The sequence below is a fragment of the Aulonocara stuartgranti genome (assembly GCF_965226115.1).
Source record: "Aulonocara stuartgranti genome assembly, chromosome: 3".
NCBI lineage: Eukaryota > Metazoa > Chordata > Actinopteri > Cichliformes > Cichlidae > Aulonocara > Aulonocara stuartgranti.
In genome coordinates this window covers 732208-745000 of record NC_138941.1, presented here as the reverse complement: position 1 = coordinate 745000, position 12793 = coordinate 732208, and the positions used below count along the sequence as shown (strand labels likewise).

Below are 12793 nucleotides of genomic sequence, written 5' to 3'. Positions count from 1 at the left end.
TGGGGATGTGCTCGACTTCACTGAGGTACGTTGGCTCAGCAGGGGAAATGTATTAAAGAGACTTTTTGAGTTGAGAGCAGAAGTGAAGCCTTCATGGAGAAGGATGGAGTTAGTGTTCCTGTGCTAACTGATCCCAAATGGCTCATGGACTCAGCTTTTCTTGTTGATATGACACATGAGCTTAATGTACTGAACAAGACGTTACAAGGCCAGGGGCAACTTGTCAGTGCTGCCTATGACAACGTGAGAGCATTCTCCACAAAACTGGCGCTCTGGAAAGCTCAGCTCTCTCAGACAAACCTTTGCCATTTCCCAGCATGCAAGGCACTCGTGGATGCAGGCACACCATTCAGTGCTGACGAGTATGTTGATGTCATTTTGAGGCTACAGGAGGAATTTGATCACAGATTTGCTGACTTCAAGACACACAGAGCCACCTTTCACATTTTTGCGGACCCCTTCTCCTTTGATGTGCAAGATGCCCCTTCTGTGCTTCAAATGGAGCTCATTGAGCTGCAGTGCAACTCTGAACTCAAAGCAAAGTTCAGGGAGGTGAGTGGAAAAGCAGACAAGCTTGGACAATCTTTGAGAGAATTGAGCCCTAGTTTCCCTCGGCTTTCCCGAATGTTCAAGCGGACCATGTGCCTTTTTGGTAGCACATACTTGTGCCAAAAGCTCTTCTCCACTTTGGACTTCAATAAGTCCAAGTACAGGTCCAGACTTACGGATGATCATCTTCAAGACATACTGAGGGTCGCAACTGCTTCCTCCCTCAGGCCAAATCTGGCTCGGCTATGCGAGAGGAAACGCTGCCAGGTCTCTAGTAGAGATGGACCGATCCGATATTACGTATCGGTATCGGTCCGATACTGACCTAAATTACTGGATCGGATATCGGAGAAAAATAAAAAATGTAATCCGATCCATTAAATATCACGAAAGCACCTCACAAAACTTGCAACACGCCGTAACTCACCTCAGAACGTTAGCACGTCGGAGCAGTATGCATCACGTGATAGAGCGGCTGTGGCATGCGGGACCTGTCGGTGGTCTGGATAGCATGTGGAGCTTCGCTAGCAACCCGGCATTTCATCTCCGACAAAGTTATCCCCGAGAGAAGTACAGCAAGTGTGTAAGTCCATCTCTGAATGTTTGTAAAGCATTCCCACGTTAAGCTTAACAAACGACTGCCTCTTCTTGCTGCTACTTCAATCATGAAACTGCTTAATGATCAGCTGATCGGCTTTTCTGTCTCGAGTCCGTCTCTCTTCTTTGTTTTTGGCCCACTTTGCACCAGAAAGAGGAAACCAGCGGCTGAACAACAGCAGCACGTTTAAGCTTGATAAGCTGTTGTTAGAATTTATTTAATATTACTTTCTACACCAGGATCTTTTTCTACGTAGCTGACGGCTGGTAACTGTGCAGGGGCGGATCTAGCAAAGTTTAGCCAGGGGGGCCGATAGGGCATGAACTGGGAAAAGGGGGCACAAAGACATACTTTTCTTTCTTATTCTCATTTAAAATGTCGAGCTTTTAATAAATAATTATCTTACACCCAAAGTTTTAATTTGATGTAAAATGAATAGAAGTCAATTACTGTATATAGTAACTATTAAGTCTAATATATATACCCTAGTAAGCTATAGTACTTTTTCCTTTGGGAAGGTACCATCTGTGCAGTCTGCAATTTTGTTGAAGAAAGATGTTGAATCTATTTAATATTTCTTGAAAAATAATTGATTTCTGTGCATTTTTTTTCACACTGCATCAAATTAAGGTTGATTACGTCGATTAAGCATCATGAGGTGGCGCGTGAGGGGTGGTTCCCTATATTTTATTTATTTATTTTTGTTGTTGCTGGGAGTTGGAACCCTATTAGTTAGGTTGCTTAATATTTACGCTAAGTACTCTTTAAAATACCAGAATAGGGAGGATGGTGTAGGTTTAAGTTTATTAGATTGATCAGTATTGCTGAACTATGAAATGTTTTTTTTGTATACAGGTATAACAGAATAGCTTTAGTGTAGTTGTTGTTTTTAACTTGAGTATGAACTTGCAGACTTGCAAAATGCAGCAAGATATTTTAAAAAACAGTTTTGTTGATTAAAAAACACTATATCGGATTCATATCGGTATCGGCAGATATCCAAATTTATGATATCGGTATCGGTATCGGACATAAAAAAGTGGTATCGTGCCATCTCTAGTCTCTAGCAGCAAGGAGTAGGCAAGAGAAGCCATGTTCAGAAGAACAGTTCATTTTCTACAGTGTTCCATTCATGTTCAGAAGAAGGTTATAGAACTGTTAATACAGACATTTCAATCTAAATACAGCAGATATAGAAGCCTGAAAGAAACACACAAGTTCACTGACTAAAAACATCTTATTATTATTTTATTTATGTATTACAGATTGATTTATTTTCTTATTAATTCTTAATTTGTTTATTTATTTTTCATATTTTGTGTTAAAAAATAAAAATAAAGAGATTTGAGAAGATTGGAATTTTTTAACCATGCCTTTCTTGTGGAAAACCTAATGCGGCCCAGCCTCACCCAGACTCTGCCTGCAGCGGCCCCCAGCTAAATTGAGTTTGAGACCCCTGTCCTACACCATAAATCAGTAAGAGAGGGTACGACCTCTCTCATGGCCCCAAGTGGTGTGTGCATGCCAGAGCATTCTGGAAGGCACACAGAGTCTTTACAGACTACTCAGGATCAAACCTCTATCATTATGCAATCAATTATACAACTCTAAGCATATATGAGTAAATATTTCTAAGCATAAATGACAATCAACAATATAAACCTTACAGCTGGTTTTAATAACAGAATTTATTTGTTTCTCAAATGAGAAAGAGCTATCGAGAAACACTCCTAAATCTTTAGTTCTGAACTTTTCCAGTGGGCCAAGGTCAACATTATTAGATAATGCTAATATCGTTTTCTCTTCCCTTTTAACAATGTGAACAGCTAGTGCTAGGTAGGCTGATGCTAGCAGCTAATGCTAATTTGACGTGAATTAGCATTATATTAGTGAGGAGTTAATGCTAAGTAGGCTGCCATTAGCTGCTAATGCTAATTTTAGATGAAAAAGCATTAGCAGCTAATGCTCATATTGTTTTCCTTTGCTTTGTAAGAATGACAGCAGCTAGTGATACGAAGTCTACCATTATTAACTATTGTTAATTTGATGTAAATTAGCATTATCCGATAATGGTAACCCTTTTCCCCTGCATTATAACGATGTCAGGAGTTAATGCTAACTAGGCTGCCATTAGGGGCTAACTCTAATTAGGTGAATAATTATCAGCAGCTAATGCTATTATTGTTTTCCCTTTTAACAATGTGAGCAGCTAATGCTAATTTGATGTGAATTAGCATTATATTAGTGAGCAGTTAATGCTAAGTAGGCTGCCATTATTAACTAATGCTACTTTGACGTGAATTAGCATTATGTGCTAATACTAATACTGTTTTCCCTTACTTTTTAACAATGTGAGCAGCTAATTCTAAGTACGCTCTTGTAAATAGGTCATTCTAATTTAGTGTGAATTAGCATTATTCAATAATGCTAACACTGTTTTCTCTTACTTATTAAAAATGATAGTAGCTAATACTAATACTCTTTCCCGTTGGGTAACAACGATGTGAGGAGTTAATGCTAAGTAGGCTGCTTTTAGAGGCTTATTCTAATTAGGGCTGAATAACTATTAGTAGCTAATGCTAATATTGTTTTCTCTTTCCTTATAACAATATGAGCAGCTAATGCTAATTTGATGTGAATTAGCATTATATTAGTGAGGAGTTAATGCTAAGTAGGCTACCATTAGCAGCTAAAGCTAATTTGAGGTGAATAAGCATTAGTAGCTTATGCTAATACCCTTTTCTCTTGTTTTATAATGATGTGAGACGTTAATGCTAAATAGGCTTCCATGAGTGACTCCTTTCCCTTGCATTATAAAGATGTGAAGAGTTTATGCTAAGTAAGCTGCCATTAGCAGCTAATGCTAATACTGTTTTCCCTTTCTTTATACAACTTGAGCAGTTATTGCTAAGTAGGCCACTTTTCTCTGCTAAAGATTTCTGTGACCATGATAGAAACTCTGATAAGCTAATGCTGCTAAGCTAATGCTGTTTATGGGCCCCGTTAGAATCAATATTTCATTCTCATTCTGTTGTTTGAGAACAATAACAGAAAAATGTGCACTTCAGAACAAATTTATTGTGAATTCAGCTGTGAATGTACAGTTTGTCATTATTTAAGCTTCCATTTCCAAATGTTAGCTGACACTTTATTAGGTACACTGGCATCTATATCAGGTACACCTGTGACCTAAATGTTCCTGCAAACAGACTCCTTGGAGACCCCTACATAAATATCCATGAACTATCCAGCTAGACTAGTGTGTCTGACCCTGAAAATATTCCTGCATGTGTGATTGTTCATGTCTCATCTGCAGGAAACAAACAGGAAGTGAGTGAAAGACACGGGAAATGTTTCCAGCTCTTCCTCCTCTATCAGATTTTCTCTCCATACCTGAGAGTGTCCAGTCTCCAGCCTGGATCCTTCAGTCCAGCCGACAGAAGCTTCATTCCTGAGGGACCTGGATGATTGTAGCTCAGGTCCAGCTCTCTCAGATGGGAGGGGTTGGAGCTCAGAGCGGAGGCCAGAGAAGTACAGCCTTCCTCTGTGATCAGACAGCCTGACAGACTGCAGACACACAAAACAACAATCTATCTGTCAACAGTTGTTTTCTCTTTGTCACAATAACATCTATCCATCCATTGTAACTTTATTTATAAGTGACAATACCCAACAGACAACAACAGTCATCTGAAGCTGTTTAACAGTGTAAGGTAACCGCCTCCACTGTGAGCAGCACTTGGTGATGGTGGGAAGAAGAACTCCCTTTGACACAAAGATCCTCCCAGTGAAAACAGGCTCCAGGAGGAGCATCTACCATGACTGGTTGCAGGGTGAGGGGAAAGAGAAGAGATGAGCTCAGAGAGACAAGAACAAAACAGAGAGACAAAAGTTAAGGACATGCAGTAGTGACATATAAAAGCATCAGGAGTGAAAAGAGGGGAGAAGAAAGCAGAGCATCATGGGAAGTCCACCAACAGCCTGAGCCTATAGCAGCATAACTAAGTGATGGTTCAGGGTCACCTGATCCAGCTCGAACTATAAGCTTTATCAAAAAGGAAAGTTTGAAGCTGATCTTCAAAGTAGAGAGGGCGTCTGTCTCCTGAACTCAAACTGGGAGCTGCTTCCACACCCAGTCCAACATAGCCAGGCTTTCTTTGCTGCTTTGACAAAACCTCAAATCCCAGTCAGAGATGATGAGCATCATCACAGTGATGATCATTTCTCTGTAACCCAGGCTTTCTGCTTCAGGATCTGTGCACGCTCACAGAACAAGGAGACCTTTAAACATCATTTCACTAACTGGATGGACTGGGCTCAGCCTACAGATGAACTGGATAAATAAAGATTTGACCTCAGTGTGCTCAGTGTTCCTGTCTATTCCTAACATATTCCTAACATGATAGCTGCACTTTAGAGCTCTAAAACTGGAACTGACACATGTTTAAACTCTACATGTTACTCAGTACATTCAGTTCTGACACTCGCCCACAGTCCAACAAAGGAAACATGGAGATCACATCAGTTTGTCACCAAAGTCTAATTATTAGGGCAACTTAACCTGTTATAATCTCGTTAACTCATTAACTGATTAACGTCAGCAATTATTTTAATCACAGTTTTTAAAATCATGATTATTGTGAAAGTGCTCACTGGCTCTGAATATAAAAGCCATGGGTCACAGGAGGGATGTTGATCAGTGCTGGCTTTAAATGGGCGTCATTATGCATCTCAGCCAATGGGAGCATTGAGGGTGGGCCTAATACTACTGCAGCGCTCACATGACCCAGGACAGAAAGAAAGGGGCGGGGACAGAAACATGGAGACAGGTACAGATCTTTGACATGTTCATTTTAAACTGTTCCAGGAGGCAGTGTTGATACAACTAAAGTTATCTGTTGTTGAAGAAGTCGGTCTGAGGAACGTTCTTAGGATCAACAAATGACGGCATGTATGAGCCTCAAGACGCAGCATCACAAGAAGAACACATGAGCTGTAGAAAAAGGAGAGACTACGAAAGCCACGGCGTTACAACGTGAACATGCTTGATCAGAGTGTGATTGTGAACAGGAGGAAGACTCAGCTGAGAACAGTGTGGTGGATACAGAGCAGAGCCCACCATCAGTACAGAGGCCTGTCCATCAGAGTGCTGCTCCAACATGCAGCACATGTACTTGGCCACAGCTGCAACATCTGTACCTGTGAAAGCTTCTTCTCTGTTGCTGCTCATATTGTGCAGAAGAAGAGAGTTTCTTTATCATCAGAAAATGTCAATGAGCTTGTGAGTCTTAGCAGCTGGCTCGGTGCAGAGGAGGAAGAACATGTCAGTCAGAGGAAGATAAATGCAGTTCATGTTGTCAACTCAACCTGGACTGTTGAAAGAGTTTTTCTTTGTCTGGTTTCTGACTGAGATTCTCCAAAGGAAATCCAGCACAAACACACACTTCACACACTCAAAGTCCTGCACAGTAAATGAGCTGATGAGCGTTTGTGCTGCTGCCTGATAACAGAACAATAGTTCTGCTGCTTCCTGTTCTGCAAACACACATTTATAAATGTTCACTTGCTGTTGATCAAAGGTATGTTGGTGGCTCTGGACGCTGAGGGAACTTTGTAAAAAACTAGATCAAATGTTAACGTCCTGGCAGAGGCAAAGAACTTTGATTTGATATTTGATTAGATTCATGTTTCAGCTCAGACTGACAGAAATATTTGAACTGCTGCTGTGTTAAAGGGAACACTGCTGTTAGAAAGCACCTGATCTGTTTCTGCACACTGAATGTTGCACTTCTCATACTGCAGTACTATTAAAATAAGTACACAATGCACTACTTTTGAACTCATGATTGCATGTTGCTGTAACAAAGCCATTAATGTGATTCAAAGTGTTCATGGTTTCCCAGCACAACAAATGATTGCACAAGTGTGACTGATCCACTTTCTAATGTGTGTGTAGCCCACACTGTGTGTCACTGTGTCACAGGTGAGTCTGTGTGTCCAGGTTCTATGAGGACAACAGGATATAGTGACTGAGTCCAGCAGCTTAAAGTCTGACTCCATCCTCCATTTAAATAACTCACAGCAACAACTGAATAGCTTTGCCTTTGTGTAGCTGACACTTCATTTTAATGTCCTTCTATTCTGGTTCATCTGGTCTCAGTTTCTATAAGCACACAGGTTTCATCAGGACTCTATGACCTCAGTGATCTTTGCTGGGCCTTAATGCTCTGAACAAAGCTGCACAGCACAAGACTAAATAGAAATGAATCAGTCTTTCATTCTCACTGCTGTTTGACTTCAGCTCTCAATGTCCCACCATAACCCATGGAAAGAATTACTGTCCATCCAGGCTGCTGAACATGAAGCTGAAGAAGGTGGAGTATTGTGAGGGCTGATGGAGATGATGATGAGGAATCCAGGAGCAGTGGGTGGATGGCAGCATCAGCATGAAGGATCAGTGTGAGAACACATCATCATCCACAAAGGAAACCAGTCTGAGTGTCTGACGCTCTTGTTAGAAAGACGCAGTCCCAGCAGTTAGCTTGTCTGCTAGTTAGCTGAGAGCTAGCTCACTTGTACATTGAATACCAAACTGTGTAAACCAGGGGTGTCAAACATATGGCCCGTGGGCCAAATCCAGCCCATGAGATAATTTCATATGTCAAATATTGATGAATTTTCAGGCTTGCTGATAATCAATGTGAGCACGGCTGAGATGTTATTCTGATGAGCAAACCATGTGGCCAAACACTTTAAGAGACAGACTGGGATCATACCATTATGTGAAAGAGGACATGTCCCATAGACAGCAAGGGTGGTGGTAGAGACCAGTACACAGAGAAATGGGAGCTGTACTGAAATGCAAGCGTGTCAGGAAAGAGTGAAAAGGCAAAATGAGCAGCATCTGGCTGCATTTCAGTGATATTGGAGACCACAAAGCTGAGTGCAACATTTATACAGGAGATATACAGGAGACGCTGAGAGCAGAACTGATAAAATTAGGAGCTGGCTAAAGTGAGACCCATTTTTATTTCCACCCATTTCCATTGTGGAGGACAAAAGGTTTCAAACTGGTCCAGGTCTTAAACCTCACGTGTTCTTCCTAATAGCAGTAAATGGATAAAAATAAGGCTTTCATGAAAACACTGAATAAAACTTGCTGCCTTTAAAAAGACTAAATGTACAGTTCAGTATTAACACTACATAAAATAAACTATATATAAAGTGTGTCTGAATGGCAGAGATGCAGAAATATGTGCATGTAGCACAGAGCCACGGCTCAGTGTCTGAATGAGTCTCACAGACCTGAATGTGCTGTTGAAGCCATTTATAATTATAACGTAATTCTTTACTCGTTTGATCTGCTCCTTACCACAAGCCACCAGACGTAGAAGGTTTTGGACTTTTAACTATATTTTCTGAAGTTTTACAACTTTTCTTACTGTTAAAAACCTCGTTATGGCCATTCATGCTGTACAAAGTAATTAGACATGTGTGGTATCTACAGAAACGTCAGAATCTCAGCTAAAAGTTCACAAAACCATCTCAACAACCACCAAACAGCTAAAACAGCAGGTGAACAGATCACACAAAAAAGGTTTTGGACGTTCATTTACTGCTGGTTCAGTGAATTTTGGTTGGACAGTGATGAAACCTGCAGCCTCAGAATCTGTGAGAAGTCTGCTTTCAGCACACAACAGCATTGTTGTGTTGTGTGGATCCACCTCTGCAAACTCATCACTGTTTCACCATCATGTTTCTACTTAGACAATAACAAAGGAAGCAGTTCCCAGGAACTACTTCCTGTCTTGTTAACATAAGAGTACGTTGCCCTTCAAAACACCTCCACTTCTCCTCTTATTAGAGGACTGCCTTATTATTAATCTGCTAATTCTGTCAGTTGATGAAAGAAAAATGCTTGATCTCACCTGAGAGTTTCCAGTGTACAGTGTGGACTCTTCAGTCCTTCAGACAGAAGCTTCACGCCTGAATCCTTCAGGTTATTGTTACTCAGGTCCAGCTGTCTCAGATTAGAGGTCTGAGAGCTGAGACCTGAGGCCAGAGCTTCACAGCTTCTCTCTGACAGGTCACAGTGACTCAGTCTGAAAAATAACAGATAAACAATTACAAAAATAAAACACTTATGTTGAAGTGTAATGAGATACTATTATATTTAGCAATATTTCATCTTGTTTTGTCAGGAAACTGAGCACTGATGCAGAGCAACATGTGGAGAGAATCAGAGGAGAAGAAGTGAAGAGAGAACAGCAGTAAAACAACACTGAATTGTTCAGTGTGCTTTTGATATCAACAGAATGTGTCAAATTTCTTTATTTTGTATTTGTTTTAGTAGAATTGATGATTATCACTTAGATAACAACCACAGGCCAGGTCTAAATTGCACTTTGGTGACAGTTACACCCAGAAATATTTCAGAAACGTGGACAATTTGTGCTCCATTGTATTCAGTATTGAACAAACTGAGTACCGATGACCACTTAATATTTTTGATATTTTATTTGAGTTGTTCCACCTGATCTGTGTTAACTAGAATAAACATTTAAAAGCTAAAGCTATGATCACATATGTACTTACAGAGCTTTGTTGGAGGCTTTGACCACTGGCAGCAGCCTCAGAAGAGCCTTTTTAAAGGCTCATGTTCTCACTTAGATCACTTTATAGCTGTATATCTCAAATTTCTGTAAAGTTATTTATTTCATATTCTGTATAGTTTTTCATATTTATATCCTGTTCATAGCCTGTACATAGCTTTTACTCACTACAGCCTGTACATACTTAGTTATAGAATATTCACAACATACTTCATACCGTGTACATTATAACATACCATAATAGACCCATTTCTGTAATATACTTACATATCTATACTATTGCTAATATATATTGTAATATATCTATATCACTAAAGCACTTCTGGATGGATGCAAACTGCATTTCGTTGCCCTGTACCTGTGCATGTGCAATGACAATAAAGTTGAATTCTATTCTAATTCTATTCTATTCTATTTATTTCTACTTACATTTCATTCTGGGAAAAATGGGGATTACTTTGAAAACAGGAAGTATTTTTCCCAAAAATCAGCCCTGGATTAGTAAATCACTCCAACATGTTCTCAGGCAGAAGAAGCTGTCTTGTTATGAGGGAGAGAAGAAAAGCAGCTAAAATCAGGTGTAAAAGTAAAGCAGAGGATGAGCTGAATAAAGGACACTCAAGGCTGGCTTGGAAAGGAATGAAGTCCATGGTGGGGATGCAGAACAAGGAGCAAAGATGAATGTGATGCTGAATCAGCAGAAGACTTGGACTCATTGGATTCCAGCTTCTTTTTTTTTATTAACATTTTAGAATCACTATACAATACCATCAACTTCAGCTATCTTTCAGTACATATATTTTTTTCTTTTTTTCTATATTTAAACAACTAAAATATCCATACAATAAGAATGAAAGAAGAAGAAGAAAAGAAAAAGAAGCAAAACAGGAAACAACAAACAACATAAATAAAAAATACATAAGGAAAAAGAAAAAGGAAAGAAAAATAAATAAATAAATATAGGGAGTGTGTTTTTGTTTCCATTAATGTAACTAATTTTTCCTCTAGTCTTCTAGTAGTTAACAAAGTCAAAATCTAATGCAAAAGCAAAAACTAATTAGTCTGCCTTCCTCCATTACCACACATAAAGCTGTTAATCCTTTATATGTCCAATCTTTGAATCTGGTGTCCAATTTATTTGGAGCAAAATGTGTGTCATATGCACACCACTTAAGAACTGCTATATCCTCTTCTAGTTTATATTCTTTTATTACTGTTTCCCAAATTTTAAAAGTCAATTTGATCCATGGAATTTCAATAGTTTTTATTGAATTTTGCAAGCTTCTGTCTGCTATAATAGCTTATATGGGGATGGAGGTCAGACTCTCCTCAATAACTTTCCATTGAGCGTCATATGAAGGATTACATCAGCATATCATAGGCCTTAATTGTGCTGCCCAATAATATTCCCTAAGAGAAGGTAAGCCCCACCCCCTTTTCCTTTGTTAAGTTGTAGGGTTTTAAATCTAATTCGGGGCCTTTTTCCTTGCCATATGTATCTTGACAAAATTTCATCCCATTCATTAAACTGTTTCTGGTTAATTTCTATTGGTAATGTTTGAAATAAATATAATAATTTAGGAAGAATATTAATTTTAATTGAGTCTATTCTCGAATATAAACTTAAATATGGAATTAGATTCCATCTCGCTATATGTTCCTTAATTTTTTTTTGTATTGGTAAATAATTTCGTTCTAATAGTTCTGTAAGATCCTTAGGTATTATGACTCCTAGATATTTAAAGTACTCTGTTTTCCATGCTAATTGATACTTATTTTTAATTTCTTCTGATGGAATATAGTTGTACTTAAGCAATTGTGTTTTACTCATATTAACCCTATATCCAGATAGTCGACCAAAGTATTCAAATGATTGCATTAATTTAGGTAAAGAGTTTGATGGTTGACCCAAAAATATTAAAATATCATCTGCATAGCAGGCTAATTTATGCTCCTTTTCATGGATATTAATACCTTCTACTTCTTTATTTTGTCTTATATATTGAGCCAATGGTTCCAGATATAACGCAAATAATAATGGTGAACACGCACAGCCCTGCCTTGTTCCTCTTTGCAGCTTAATACTATTTGATAGGTAGCCATTAATTTTAATCCTTGCCGTAGGGTTATCATAAAGTGCCTGTATTGTCTTAATTATATTTTCGTGAAAGCCAAATGTATGCAAGACTCGGTAAAGAAAGTTCCAATTAACTGAATCGAATAAGAGATAATTGCTTCTTTGCAGCTAGAAGGTACTTGAGCCTTCTTTAGGATCCAATTCATTGTTAGAAGCATCACTGGTATTAATTCTTCTTTTAGCTCCTTGTACCATTCTGCCTATATCCATCTGATCCTGGAGATTTATTTATTTTAACTTTACTTATTGCTATTCTTAGTTCCTTTTCTGTTATATCTTCAATCAAAGTTTTATTCTGTTCTTCATTCAGTACTGGTAAATCAAGAGAATCTAAAAAACTGTTAATTTCAACTATACTACTCTCTGTGTTATTAGCATACAGAGTCTTATAAAATGTTTCAAATGCACTCTGAACTTCTATTGGTTTATTTTTTTATTAGTTTTGTCACTGGATGTTTAATTTTGTGAACTGTATTATCTGCTATTTTCTTTTTTAGTTTCCAGGCTAATACATTCATTGCTTTTGATCCTCTCTCATAATACCTTTGTTTAAGAAACATTAATTTTTTTTTAATTTCATATGTGGTCAAATCATTTATTTCATTTCTTGTTTTCCTAATTTCCTCCAATATATCCTGAGATGTTTTTCTTTCATGCCTTTTCTCTAATTCTTATTTTGTAGCTCTTCTAATTTCTTATTTCTCATCTTTTTCTTATAAGAGGATATTGCTATAATTTTCCCTCTCATGACAGCTTTTAAGGCATCCCACAGTATAGGAGGAGACACCTCACCATTGTCATTAGTTTCCATATAGAAGTGAATCTCTTTCTTAATTTGTCCTTTAAAGTGAGGATCATTCAGTAAGCTTGAATTTAATTTCCAATTATTGAGTTTTG

The 12793-nt window shown here is 38.4% G+C and overlaps 1 protein-coding gene across 1 annotated transcript in view; it reads right to left on the bottom strand.

Moving 5' to 3' along the window:
- LOC309702404 (protein NLRC3-like) overlaps positions 1-12793 on the bottom strand; it is a 28465-nt gene that overhangs the window by 5154 nt on the left and 10518 nt on the right. Inside the window, exons 7-8 of the mRNA XM_082527122.1 lie at positions 9076-9249; positions 4541-4714 (exon numbers count right to left, since the gene is read on the bottom strand). Of these exons, the coding sequence (XP_082383248.1) occupies positions 4541-4714; positions 9076-9249 (348 nt within the window). The remainder of the gene's footprint in view (positions 1-4540; positions 4715-9075; positions 9250-12793) is intronic.